The sequence below is a fragment of the Phaenicophaeus curvirostris genome, chromosome 6, assembly GCF_032191515.1.
Source record: "Phaenicophaeus curvirostris isolate KB17595 chromosome 6, BPBGC_Pcur_1.0, whole genome shotgun sequence".
Lineage (NCBI taxonomy): Eukaryota > Metazoa > Chordata > Aves > Cuculiformes > Cuculidae > Phaenicophaeus > Phaenicophaeus curvirostris.
This window is the reverse complement of record NC_091397.1, coordinates 56,751,239-56,766,556: the sequence shown is the minus strand read 5'-3', so window position 1 is coordinate 56,766,556 and position 15,318 is coordinate 56,751,239. Positions and strand designations below refer to the sequence as shown.

At 37.8% G+C, this 15,318-nt stretch overlaps 1 protein-coding gene across 5 annotated transcripts in view; it reads right to left on the bottom strand.

Moving 5' to 3' along the window:
• RAPGEF5 (Rap guanine nucleotide exchange factor 5) overlaps nucleotides 1–15,318 on the bottom strand; it is a 156,459-nt gene that overhangs the window by 33,432 nt on the left and 107,709 nt on the right. For all 5 annotated transcript variants that reach the window (XM_069860298.1, XM_069860299.1, XM_069860302.1 and 2 more), the window contains exons 12-13: nucleotides 3,128–3,206; nucleotides 1,631–1,775 (exon numbers count right to left, since the gene is read on the bottom strand). In XM_069860298.1, coding sequence (XP_069716399.1) covers nucleotides 1,631–1,775; nucleotides 3,128–3,206 — 224 coding nt within the window. The remainder of the gene's footprint in view (nucleotides 1–1,630; nucleotides 1,776–3,127; nucleotides 3,207–15,318) is intronic.

Genomic DNA, 15,318 nt, shown 5'->3' with positions numbered 1-15,318 from the left:
AGAATGCCTTCTGAAGCATGAGAACACACCACACTACTACCATTTCTCCAGAATTATGACAAACACATTCATTTCATTAAGACTTCTAAGAAGGGTAACAGCCTTCTTCACTTTTCCTCACATCTGCATGCATTTTAAATTGAGTTGATTGACATCTCTCATAAACAAGTAACAAGATACTCCTAACTGTAAAGCAATAGATAAATAAATAAATAAACCCTATTTCTTATTTGGGAGGGACAACATTGTCTGAATACCATCAATAGGGAACCTCAGTTAAAAGTAAAAGACACTACCTCAGATAAGAGGTAAATAAACTGAATCAGTTCTTAAGATTGAAATTGTAGGAAACATTTTCTCTATACTTATTTTTTCAGAAACTGCACATAGATTCTTCTTTTGCTCTTGCAAGAAAATAAGGAACATATGTACAAGCTAATTCACCGTGTTTGCTTTAGACCAATTAACACTCCTATGTTCATAAATTTCAACATGATTTATTCTGACCTACAATACTATATATGGGCTCTGCATGAGTAACTTTAACCATCATTAATATTACTGTTCTTTAATACTGCACAGAAGCCTCAAGCAGAGAAATTGTGTGACAATACACAGTCACAAACCTCCACGGCTAGAAAGACACGTGCCGCATCAAGATCAGTGCAATGCAGCATAAAGTAATTGACTGCTGGAATGATGCCCCCCCTCTAGTACAGCACTACATATATAATACCGAACAGCAAAAATTCTACGGTCTCTGCTTCCATATGCACTGCATCCTATAGCAAAAACAAAGCAAACAAAACAGGAAGCTCTAAACCATCTTTAAATTCAGTGTTTCATCCCTTTGTCTTGAGCAGATGACTGAAGAGAGCAAAAAAGCCCTTAAGATCTCCAGTTGCAGACAGAGACTCATCAGGAAAGGTGAAAGATTCTGCAAAGTCTTTTAAAATACTTGCATCTTTCCATCAGCAAGGTTGAAAAAAAACAATTAAAAAAGTCAACAACCAGATGGATCTTGCATCAGCAATGACACAGCTATTTGCAAATATACAAGAGAATTATAAAAGCTTTCGGGACTCATTCAGAAAGACCAAACGATCCTTGCTAATAAGTAAGGACATAATTTTATTTATTCAAAATACATAAAGCTGTGCTGCTCTCCATGTGCACCTGACAGACACTGTGGAACAGCATTTCACTCCTCAGTCAAAGCAGCATCTCTTACAAGGACCACAAAACTCTTTCTCTGTTCATGATCCTCTGGATCCTGACTGTGGATCCTATTCTTTCTGGAAGAGACGATCAGTATGTCCAGGGAACCTCCACATCTTTGTACTCCTCTTACCTTCCTAAATTTTCACATTTTCTAAAGAGCATGGAATTCTGTAAGTCCCATATCTGAAAGTAATGTTTTTGACATTGAATGTATTGACATTACAGATTTTCTGTTCAAACTGACTCTCTAAGGCATTCAAAGAAGACATGTAAATCATTTTATATTATAGATTTCATGGAGAAAGTCTAAGTATGAAAAATAATGCTTTACAGATTTTACTGCTGGGTTTTTTTAATACACAGTGTGATAATTCAACAGTGCTGAAATGATCAGAAACTGTTTCAGTACCTTTAAAAATTGTTTCAAATGCTCATCTTCATGTAACCAGTCTTTGTAGAGAGAAGTCCATTGAGACACCAAATGCAAGACTTTGCGTTTCCTACAGGACACATCAGAGTCATCTTCTTTCCCTTGGTAGTTCTTAGCACAATAGGTGCGGTATGTTAAAGAATAAAAAATTAAATGGTGGAAAAGACTTCACAATTTTCTCATTTGCTAATGAAAGATTTTTTTCACTACATTGCTCAATTTAAATCTTTATCCCATCCAGAGTTTTAGGAGCTTCATCAACTTTGTAGAATTAAATGCTCAGTAATAGAAATGTCAATCCTTCCCCTGTGCCAAGAGGATTTTTTTTAACCTTTATAGATTAGAGAGGCAAGTCTATAAAAGTAAAATCAATTCAAAAAGCAATTATTCAATGTTGGGTCATATCTTTTCTGCAGAACTGGGAACAAACCTTTGTCCTGCACAATGATGCCAAGGCAAATGTCTGTGGGAGGGAGGACAATGCATCATTAACAACAACAGAAAAACAGGCAGGGTAAGTCAGTTTCTTTTTCCCTGCACAAATTACACTATCTGTTGAAATAACACTACTGAAATAAAAAAAAGAAAGCAAAAGAATCTATTTCCACCTTTGTTCTCTATTCACAAAACAGAAAATACCCAACTTGTACATTGTTCCCGTCCCTTCACTATTCTGTCTTTGATTAGCTGAAAAGATGTTTTCACTACTAAAGGCATGGAGGTAAAAAGGAGAACAAGTTCATCCAAACAATATTCCATGGATTACAGATGTAATTGGAAATACAAGAAAAAAAAAATTTCACCTCAGAGTGAGATAAGATTTACATACTATATCACATGAGAAAAGAAGCAGACTGTAAACTATTCTTAATTTGTTTTCTCTTCACATATTCTGAAATGTATTGCACAGATATTAGTATTTTAAGAATTAATATATGGGTCTAGATATGTTTTAATCCCATTTTAAATGTTATTTTGTAGCAGTTATAAAGTTAAATATACAAGTCTCTTAACAAACCAGCAGAGATAAGATTGTACAGCTGTTATGAGTTAGGCATCTGAAGACTGCCTCATTTATAGTTTCTTTTTTTTTGGTAAAACAATCCCAATTATTTCAATTCTTCTTTGTAGGTATTTTTTTTCTAGAATCCTGATAATTCCTATTGTTCTCTTCTCTTCTGAAGTTTCTCCTACTTATTCATGTGTTTCCTGGGATGTGATGACAAAGCCCCAATGTAGACCACCTTCTAAGCATGCAATAATAAATATAAGACAACTGTTATCTTTTCTCACCATCTTTACATGCAACATCAAAATAATCATGCAGAGTTGTATTTTAATAATATCAACATGCAAAGAGTAAAACTGATTGTCCCAGGCAAACAATTTACTACTTTTGATATAAGGCTTGACAATATATAAACCTAGGTGTAACTGTGTGACCTTCATTAACACAACATCTTAATAAAAGGATATTGCCTCAGAAGTGCCTGGCACAAGTCATCAGTCGTCATGAAGACTGTGTACGTGAGAAGGAAGTCATCCAGTAGAGTTTCTGCGGAGGAAGACAAAAAAAAAGCCAAGGTACAATATATTACTGAGAGGAGGAAGAGAGTATCCATTCCTTTTAACACACATGGCAGGAACCAGGCATGGTTTTCCCCACCCCTCCCCACCCAAAAAGGACCAAAGGATACTGAATATATTAAACGTGAAGTTTTAAACAGTGTCACCACTGCAGAGACCTGATCCTTTATTTAACAAGCACATCCTCAGCTCTCAAAGAACCAACAAGCATGAATTTACACAAAATAAGCCACAGGTCAGGATCAGTAAGAAAGGGACCTGATCATGAATAGCATCACCCAGGATGCCTCTGCACCAGCTAAACTGTTCTGGAAATTCATAAGAAAAAATTTAGTAATGGGAGAGACAAAATTATGACTGTCAGGTACTGTGAGTAACATCTACATGCATGCAGCAGCTGAGAACCATAAAATTTGTTCATATCTTTAGCTGGTTAGTCTTGTGGGCATCACTGTAAGTGCAGAGAAGTTTTCTCTAAGGTTTATTGAACTACATTGTTGAAGGTTTATTTCTGCTTCTGACATTCCTCCACCTGGGCTGAAGGTACTTGCAGACAGACCATCTCTACCCACTTCAGCTGTAGCACCTCAGGTTGTCAGGACAAATGGCACTGTCAGTTCAGATCTCAGTGAAACTTTCTCATTCCTCATTCCTATAACACTAATTTTAGGATTTTTTCAAACCTTAACACAGCAGTGAGGCCGAAAGGACTAGGTTTGCTCTAAGATGAGAGGGCTAAGGGGTAATCTTGTGGTGATCTTCAACAATCCAACAGCAGAATAGAGATAATACTAAGCCAGACTTTTCCTGGAGGCATGCAGCAAAATGACAAGGGGCAACCATCAGAGTTCGCAACAAGGAAAAGTTAGTCTACATGCAAGAGACTTTTTTTTTTAAACACCATGAGGAGGGTCAACCCCTGGGACAGACATCCTAGACAGACTGCAGAATCTTCAACATCAGGAATATTCAGGGCTCGTCTGGGAAAAGCCTTGAGCATCCTAGTCTTACTAGACCTGCTCCGAGCAGGGGTTGGACCATCTGCAAAGGCATCTCTCTTACAACTGAAATTATTCTATCTTTCCTAAACAATCTTGCTTCCAATTTTAGTAAATTACTCCTATATGATGCGTGATCCAGGAATTTGTATTTGGTTCACAAACAATAAAAACTTTAGTTTTCTGCAAACAGGAAGGAGAATTATATTGGGCTTTTTTAACCCTAAAAATAAACACGTCTGGTTTGGGGTTGTTGGTTTTTCTTCCCCAAATGGTAAGATTTTCCTTAAGTTCTGAGGAGTACCTACGTTCATCATATATCTCTGCATTCCAGCCAATATACTGTGTTTCCTTTAACAAGAAAACAGGTTTGCACCACCTGCTTTATCAGATAAGAATAGGAATATGGACAGAGGCTGAACAATAATAGAAGTAATTCTGGTTAAACTGGAGAAGAAAAAAATATTTTACCAGTATAATTAGCTGTTACTAGCTAGTACCAATTATACAGTTGTGATTTAAGTGATGGATTTACCACTGTAAAGATCAAGGGATGAACCACACCTCTCATGAAAAAGATCGGACTAAGTCCTGACTTCCTCACTATGTATTCGTGATCCATTCCAGTCCAAACTAGTACTTGTCTGTGTGCAAAGCAGAAAATATCCCAGCAGCTATTGACACCAAGGCTGCAATTTCACAATAATTTAGACCAATTTCAGCTACAGCTGCCTGGGACCTCCTTGTCAGTAAATTATTGACCCCATAGCTGCAATGCAAGATGGCAATAAGAATTCATCCATATATCACTCAAAGCCAGATATCATGTGGCTACCACATGGATGGATACCTAATGACTTCCCACCCTCTGAGCATAGGATTAAAAATACCTCCATTGTCTTGAAAAAAAAAAAAATTAAAAAATCTAGCTAGATCAATGCAGTTGGACTTGATGATCTTTGTGGGTCCCTTCCAACATACAACATTCTATGATTCTGATCTGAATATGCATTGTTAAAACCCCTTGCATTCAGAAACAAAATCATTAAATTCTTTATATTTGACTAACATGGTTAAAAATGGTGGAAAGTATTATCTCTGTGTGAAAAGAGCATTTTGTTGCAGTAAATGAAAAGATATTGTGAACAGCTTGTGCTCCATCTAAAACGTCATCTAGTTATTCTTTTGCACATATTTTGGATGATACAATGAAGTTATTAAAAGTTGGAGGTATCACAAACATTTATTTGGAAACTGCTTTCTTGAAGTCAACAACTACATTTTGGTTCTTGACTAAACTACGTAATTGTGCAATGATCCTCAAGAAACCAAAGATACACATAGAAGACATTATTTCACCAACTTTCTCTCTGTATAGGCAATACCCGAGTTTCAGCTACACATAGCCATGTGCTCAGAAAATAAATCAAGTACTAGCTGAGGCAAACCAGGAATACTTATCAATGAACTTCTGCAACTGTGCAAACCAGTGTGATTTTATCTTACTAACTGGTATTAAAACGCCAACTTGAAACATTATTTTTAATACCTGGTCATCTGTTTGAGGTGTCTATCTTTGATTCTTCCAGTATCACAAAGTGTTGAGGTGGGAAGAAAAGCTGGTTTTCCTACGATTTTTTGCTTTTTTGCTTAAACTTTTTGCATGAACTATGCTACAGATATTACTAATGACATTTTCTCAAAAAAGTTAATGAAGGAAAGATTAAAATTGTATGCTGGTTCAGAAAACTTGTAACTGTTTAAGCTCTCTGTTTATCTCCCTCTGTCCACACGCTCAATCATATATCTATCTATTCTGTCTCTAACAACCTGCCCAAAACAAGGTATGTCACTTGGTTGACTTAAAGGCACACAAATGTATGGAGTGATTTCTTTTTTTCTTTTAAATGCAGAGGAAATGCTATGAAGAAGAAGAAAAGTTTATGAATGATGATTCCCATAGCTTGTACGCAGGTTAGATCTCTTCGAATTGCCTCTGAACTTGTTTGGAAATTTAAACCCTAAAGGAATGTTTTGAACAAAAGAAGTCTGGATTCTACATGTGATCCATTAATAGCATCACTCATCCATTAAATTACTTTAACAAGTAAGCAATGAAAGTGCTTTTGCTAGAATAAATATGTATTACCAGACGTCACCTAAAGACTGTACAATAATATTCATAATTTAAAATGCCTGCACTAGTTTGTAGATATTTCCCTGAAGTCCCTAAAGTTACTGTTAACTGTAACCATCTTCTGTACTTTCTTCCTAAATGCACTGTAGTTTAAAATCATTCCAGAATGGTTTTTCATGCCATAGCAAGACACAAAACTGGAGGGTGTACTGATTCTTCAAACGTAAATTGTTTAAAACAAACAACTGCACACTTTTCAGATACTTTTAGGCATTAATACATGTCCACAAATAATGATTTGCTGGTCTTAATCTGCTAACAGAGAGAAAGGCTAAGCATGATCGAATTTATTCACAGCAAATTTTTCATTCTTTGTTGCTAATGGCCACTAAGAGCAGTAAATTTGAACGAGGAAGGGTTCTAAGTGTACAAGTTGGGCTGATAATTCTGATAATTCTTTGTGGGTTTTTTTCTGTTTAGTCACAGTTTATTCCAGTTTAAAAAAAAAGCAATTTCAGTGAACGCATTAATTATTTACGGTGCACAATAACCCCACTCAGAATAGCAGTGAAATGCTTACTTCTGCTTTTAAATTTTACTGTCTCCATTTCTGCATAAATTTGTGACCATCTTTGCCATTATTCCCATAGAAAAGGTTTTTGTAGTATTTGTAGCAAACAGGGAGAAGAATATGCACAGTAATAGTTGGAACAGAAATTCCCAATGACAGGGAAGTCTTAGTGAAAACACCCGTGATGCGATGCTATATTATTTTAATTTCTCTTCTTCATGAATTTTTTATTTAATCATTTTCCTCTAGCCATCAATCTAATTCTTCTTTGTTCCTCACATTTTTCCTTTATTTGGGTAAGCAATTATTACAAAGTATGCAGTTAGCTTGCAGCTATGGAATATTTCATTTCAAAGACAACTTCAAGCATTTTAAAGCTTCATTAAGACACGCAACAGAATCAGAGTAAGGTCAACGGGCTCCTGTTCTTGCAGCTTTTTGGGAGCAGCCTTAGGCAGCAATCTAGTCACACTGAATGTGTGCGAGAACTGCAGGAACAAAAATAACAAAAAAAAGCAGGCATTGTGCTTGTTTGTTATTAAATAATCAATTCACACCAGCTTCTCCAGAGACAGTTTCTCACAGGCTGCGTGTACCTCCCTTTCCCCAGGTGAAATATGGCAGCATAGACACCACCTTCACCAGGAGTAGTTAGTCTTCCCATCCTTCTGTAACATACGTGTGTCCTTCTGCAGGATACACTCGTAGTGGCTGAGGGATGCCAAAAGCAGTATATAGACATGGGATGTTCTGACACATGTGAATTAAGCAGGAAATATTTGCTTTCAGCTGGTAACTAATTGACTCAACAACAGGTCTACAGGAGAAATTGCAACTGCATGTATAAGGTGATGACAGCCAATGGCAACGATGGATGTATTTGGTAGAGAAGGAAGATCTTGAGTCCCAGAAATAATAAATGGTCATGTATTTGGATAAACAATACCTCGTATATTCCCGTTCTTAAAAAAATCAGAGTTCCCTGCTGTTTTCCATGTGCCCACTTAGACCTCTAACCAGATCAGACCCTTTCTCTCCAAGAGGGCAACTCTACCAATACTAACTCAATGTGAGGGCATATTTTTAAACAGTAGAATGGGTTTCTCCCATGGGTTTACAAAGCAAATTTCATTTTTCAGTGCTTTCTCTTCTCCTTTCTCCATGCTCTTTTCTACCTAGCGTATCAGTTACCAAGCCTTAGGACAGAAAAGAATACACATCCATAGCCAGAAATCATCCACAACACACATTTAAGAAATCAGGACAGGCAGTACACTTCATTTTGCTGCCATTTCTAACACCTGTAATCTCTTCTCAAATTTGAGCATTTTCTTACCTACCACAGAGGCATAAGGCATCAGTGGAGGAGTTTCACATTAACAACTTGTTACTTAAACATGGTAAGAGACTTAATCTAAAGGAAATTATTTCGACAAATCGAATAGAAGTTAAATTAATTTTTTACTAGATTAAAAATATTTGAGGAGAGTTTTTGAAAAAGCAAATATTTCAGTTTAGCTATCACAGAGAATGAGTAAAGGAAGAAAAGCAGGGAAACATCCCAGTGTTACAGACAGACTCACCTCTCTAACTACCCACCTAGCAATCTGTATGTGCACATACGATTTACTAGTACACATGCACACTAATCGGCGTCTTTAGTCCACCACAGCTAAAACAATACTGTATACACATTTACACTACAAATATTCAATAGCTCAAATTGTATTTAGAATACAGCTATTGCTCTATTGCTAATATTAGACATTCGGTCCAGCTAAGCCATATAAAATTATTCCTAATGCCAGCACTGACTCATTAATCCCTTTATACCCAAAAAGAAGAGATAACTTGAAGACAAATTCCAGTTTGTCCTGGTTTTCTGATCACCCTGTTACATCACCAATAGTTTTTGTTTTGCTGCTCCTCAATGGCCATCAACAACAAAAAAAACTTGGTGGAAAACAAACCAAACAAGTCACTTTCAGTGACAAACTGATTTCCGAGGTGATAAACACAGTTCTCTTTTTCATACAGGACTTCACAGGGCAACTTTTCACACCCTATTCTTCCTACTCTATAGCATTTTTGTTTCCACGTTTTCCTTTGCTACTATGTACTTATTTAAATATGAAGGAAAAAATTAAGCTAAGCAAAAAAAGGCAGCCTACAGGATTTTAAATACATAACGCATACCTTTTTTTTTCTTATAACTAAATTGTTTACAAAAGGTAACTTCATCTATACAGACAAGCCTAAGTATCGACACTGTGCATACAGACTTTACATTCCTTTATCTGCAGACTGTCTGTATCACGTACTTTTAGTTGAGGAGAGGGTATTAATAGCAAAATCTGTTAAATTGCAAAGAAAAACAACTCATCTGTTTGCTGGTGGTTTAACTTTTCACCATTCTGAACCCAAATCTCTTCCACTTTGCACTCTACAAATCCATTGCAAATGGCTGTGCAAGAATTACAGAAAGATTTAAGGGTTTTCAGACTTGTACTCCACACTAAATCGGATTATAAAAAAAATATAGATAAAGCACTGGAATGCAAGTCATTTTCACTTTATGCAAAGTGGCTATTCAGCTTTCTCCCAGGATTTGCTGGAAGAGGCCATACCTGTAGGAAGATTGCAAAGGATAAAAAGGTGGGGGGGCGGGGAAGATTGAATGAAAAAGCCATAACTCATAGGTTAAAACTACTCTTTGGCCAATTTTGTAGTATCAGTTCAGCAATCCTTTCTCGTGCTATATAGCTGTTGTGTTTTTCACTACGAGTACAAGAGAATTAAACTGAATAAAAGGATGAAGACTCATGTATTGAATTAAAAATATTACTCTCTAAATTCGCTGCTTTCAAGCTGAGGAAATCGCTAACTGACCTTACTGCTCAATTCATCTTTCAGAAACATAGCAAACAGAAGGCAACTGTAAGATCTTCTTCATCCTGAGGCATGTTAGAACCTACATATAATGTTTTGGTGGGCAGCATGTAGGAGCTCCAGCAGCATGAAATGTGAATGGGGGTCACACACATTTTTCAAACATCAATGCAGACTTTGAGTTTTGTGCAGTAATGAGACCTCTTTGGAGGCTGGGGGGAGGATTTTTTGAGAAAGACACAGATGACGAGAGAAATATATGTATTTTAGACAACATACATAAAAGCCTAAAACTCTCTACCTATGCCATTTCCTATTTGTGATTATGGCAAAGATGACAGGATGATCTTACAGTGAGGTCCTGAAAACCCCTTATGTTAATACACTTATCACTATTAGCCAGAATTTAAAATCTAAAAATCACCAGCTTCAAAATTTGCTCTCATTTACATTCTTTGTGTCACCTCTACCTTGCAGGGCCAGTCTCTAACATTTAGCGAGGCTCATCCTCCAGAGTATATTGGGGTAAAACAAAACCAACTGAATCCTTTGGGGTTTTTATCTTCCTGTGCATAACTGAAAAGTCGGATTGAATAATGCCAATGTACCTTATGGCTTCAAAGCACATACTAGAAATAATGTTTTTAAAGAAAATAGTCACTGAATGGTTAGCAACACCGTAACTGCTCAGAAATAGTTAAAACTTGCATTTTTCACAATCATCAAGAAAAGCAGCCCTATGAGATGGGGTTACAGCTGGGCAGACAGATAGATGAGCTCTCTGTGCCTGAGTAAAATGTATGCTGATTAGTTACTATTCTATAGGGAATAGACATTTTTTTCTATTTTAAATATTCACTCACTGAGTTCAAATTAAACTAAATGGGAGCTGCAGCACAGCATTTTCAGGCTCTCAGTGCTGAAAGCTCTTAAATTTGATAAATTCTTGTCACTCCTCTCACTCCATTCTGTAAAATGAGAAGAATTTATAATCACACCTCAAGGCAGACACTGCTGCACGTAGATTTTTTTGCATGTTTTGGTTCACATACTACTATACAATGCTCTGAAACCTTTCAGCAATACAAATGCACATCCAGCAAGTTGTAGTTGTAATCAGAAAATTGCTTGTTCTGCAGAAAGGGAAAAATTATTTGAGGGTAACTCTTTTCAAAGACAGGAGTTTCTCAATAATCGTTAATTCCACAGCTATTTATTAAAAATGTCAGGATGTCTCAGAATACAAACAGTAAATGTAAACTGCTATCATTACTATCTGATGTAGCAAGACGTTACTCAACCCTGAGAGGGTGCTGAGTGGTGCTGGATATTTCTTGCATTTAGCAGATGGCAGTGGTGCTCAGGACCTTGCAGGATTAGCCCTTAATCCAAAATCAAATCCTCTAAAAATGCTGTGCCACTATGGACACAGCACGAAGCAAAAAATGAAAATTACGTTGGGAAAGAAAGGTCAATGGAAAAAAGAACATCAATATATAATTTGCTGCTAATGTAGTAAAACAATTATAGCAGTTATGTCATCTAACCCCCAAAGCACCAAGAAATCAATGCACAAAGGAATAAAGAGCAAGCCATTTATTTCTGGCATTAGGTTAGGAAAAGAAAATACATAAGGGCGAGATATTTAACCTGTACAATTTAAAATTTTATTAGAGCACAAAAATCAGAACTAAGAATCATTTCTAAGGTCATCTCCCAGAGATTTCTGGCAGTATTTTAACATCTGCAGAATGAATCAAACACATTCTGTCTGGTAAGGTCAAAGATCCTCCTAAAGTTGCATTCCAGTCGCTGCTGTCACATGTATGGGAGCAGTTTCATATTTTGTTTGAGGGACAAAAAGCCCTGAAACCACAGGCAGAGAGCAAATGTCAAACTTGTCAGCTTTAATGAGGCACTAATTTTTCCACATAGAAATCTGACGCTATTTTTTTCCCCCCAGGTAGAAAAGAACCCTGGTGATTAATGTGCAGCTATAATGGTCAGGATTATTTGAAATTATTGAACACCACTACACCTTATAGATTTTGAAGTATTAGACATATTGCCTATAGCAGTCGCCACAAGATATCACTACTTTTTGCTTAAAAAAGCCCTTGACTACTGCAACTAAACCCACTCAAGCTTTCCATGCGCTGAAGCTTCACTTGACAGTAAACAGGTATTTTAATGCACACATGGAGCTTGTGAAGCCCTCGCACAAGCCTGGCTGCAGAAGGAAGCAATTCCTTGTTCCTATTAGGTATCTCCCAAAGCACTTCAAGAGGAAAACTCATCCTCTCTTTCCATCGATTGTTTAAAATAAGCCAGTCAGACCAGGATCGCCTGGAGCAGCAGGATAGAGGATAAAAGATGTAATGGCTCCTTTTCATCTTCCTGCCTGGGGTCCAGCTGCCTTGTGGGACAGAAGCTACCAGCACAAAGCAGTAGCTGTAACAGCACAGCACGCTGCTAGCCTGCCCTCATGGATTTTCACCCTCAGCAGACACGTCGGCTGGCACCCCAGCCACTACTATGTCTTGAGGCAAGTCAAACGAACAAGCACAAGACAAGCTTCTACTTTTCTGTCTTGCACCTGGACTTCGTTGCATCCCTGCATCCCAGCCATCATCCTGTTTTCCAGGCACCCACCACTCTGCATCCCAGACCCCCTAATTCACAAATTTCTCATGCCACCAAGAGCTGTCACAGCCTCAGCAGGACCAGCAGGACCTCTTGCTGTCTGGTGGCCACATTGCTCGTGCACACATCTGTCCTCCAACAACAGAGAGCAGTGCACATGAAGAGGCTGCATCTCCTGTCCCTTCTCTGTCACTGAGAGCCTGGTCCTATGAGGAACTCTAAAATTAGACTAGACACTTGACTTTCGGAATGTTAATATGAAGGAAGATGTACTTAATCTTCATTCTTTTCATCTTTGCTGTCCAATACTCATGGTATTGAAGAATAACCAAGTTTCAAGTTCAGCATGTCTTTCTTATCACTGAACTGGAAAATCTACTCCAAGGAAACAGTAACCTTTAAATCTAATACTATGTATAAATATATAAATATCACAATGTCTTCAAAAAAAGGTTGTGAGTTCTTCATTTCAAGGTCTTAAGCATTTCTGAGAATATGAACCCGAATTTTCTTTTTACAGTCCAGAAATAACATACATACATACAAACATATACTTTTAATAGGCGCTCTTTTCAAATCTATGTTAAGACAATTAGGCTCAAAATGTTTTAACTTCTGTACCACATAACAGGCTCCAAAATCCACCATATTTGGACAAAATCTAGTCCAGCAGGTAATGACAATTACAGAATAGTAAAGAGAATACATTCCATACTGGTACATAATATGGAAACAGGACAGGTAAAACTACATGTGGCAATACCACACCTAAAGCTCTGCAGGTCAGGTGAAATGCCTAGACTTTAACTGCTTTCCATACCAACCAGAGGGATTGGTCCCTTAAGGGAACAGAAATGTATGCATCTGCACTGTGTATTTTTAAAAGTGTTTAGCAAGAAGCTTTGATCTATTATTTCCCCCCTACAAAGCAGCAAGGGGAAATTTCTTTGTGCTTCAGCCCAGGGAAGGAGATATAAGAAGACTCTTGTTTGCCCCTGGGAGCCAAATTACCATAAATATGCTAATCAGTGCAAGCTCCCCAACATGTGGCACTGGAGCATGTGCAGTAATCTTCACAGCATCTCTTCAGGGAAGCCTAGCATGACAAAACTACTGGCGAAACGCTCCTGGCTTCTGTAGACTTGGCAGAACTGCCTACAAAGGGAACGATGGCATTTTCATCTGAGCAAGAACTGTTGGACTTGGTCCAAGCCTCTGCAAAAGATGAAAATAATACGCACTAGACTAACGTACAGACCACCGACGTCTTCCAGCACATGAAATAGCAATGCACTGGGTCAAGTCATAGGACAGTTTCGGTGTATTGGGTCACACAGACCACGTTAGGGTCTTGTGGCCCACTGCCATGTAACCTCAAATGCAGTAACTCACATGCCAACATCTTCTGACACACGGAGGCAGAAGGCTCAGCAAAGGTGCTGCATGGCTGCAATCTGTCCCAGGCTCTGCTGGGTAGGGGGCAAGGAGAAGGAAGGGATGTATCTTGCAAACCCCACAGGAGAACCTGACAGGCATTAGCATACTGCAACCTCACTGCAATGTGACTTCCAGCATTTTGCCCCAGGGTATACAATAGTTTAGGCTGATGGACACAGACAGCTCAGATAACTCTGAAATAACTTATGCAATATCTAAACACCTACAAGGCAGAGCAGAGGCTTTGTACTGGGAGGAAGATGGCAGGAAGGACACATGACACCCCCAGAAAAAACCCTAAAACTAAACAGGATCATACTCTTAACTTACATTTCTCACACCCGCCTTCCTCCCAGCTCCTTGGGGCAGTGATGCACAGCTTCACAGTATAAAATCAGAAGAACAAGCATCAGAGCACTCATAAGGCAGCTGCATTTTGCCTCCCCATGTGGTGAATAGGTTCCAAAAAAAGCTGAGGAGTTGCATGATGGTGGCATTAAAGCACAACGTTGCATTAATTGTAGACTTTGTTACATGATATATGTCCTTAAATTACGAACCTGAAATCATACTTGCTGTAGTGAGACACTCAAATCATTCCAATGACAGGTTAACATGTAATTACACAACAGCTTTCCTCCTAATTATTACAACTATAATGGAAGACAGCAATAAAAAAATGCCTTGTACATAGTCTGTGTATGCATTAAGAACATCTAACAACTTCAAACTATTGGGTTTGTCAGTACAACCCTGTACTGACAGCAGAATGAAAGAAATAACAAAAGGTTCTTGCTTGCATGGCTTAAAGATCATTCAGCAAAAAGACACAAGGAACAGGCATTATCGGGAGCTCAGCTGCTTGTGACTATGAAAATATCTGCACAGGCATAATTCCCTGTGGCAGCAGAACTGTGTTCTTGTACAAGGACCTTCGGCTGCTTGCAATGCACAGTAGTTCAACATTACGCTTTTAAGAAAGAATACCTTTTTTTTTGATAATTTTCAAACTATTTTCACTCATCAGGGAGCTCGGTGTTAGATCCTTGATTCAGCTGTACCGTAATTACTCAGGGATTTTATTTGATGGCCTTCATTATTTCAGTTAAATAAAGCACGGATATTAAGCAATTACTGGATAAAAGCCCAGTGGGGTAATTTTCTAAAGGTGTATATTGTCTTTTGCAATTATTTCATATTTTTAGTGCTATTTATTGATTTAATCACATAAAATACACCCAGAACGCAACTCTCAGATGCATATAACTTTGGACTAGTATTGCCTAGCTTTCTTCTTGGGTGTCTTTCATTTCAAGTCCTACAAGGAACTGCATCTTTCATGCACAACTACAAGGCATATAATAGATGGGAAGCATTCGTATCTTGTAAAAGTTGTTTGTTCAGT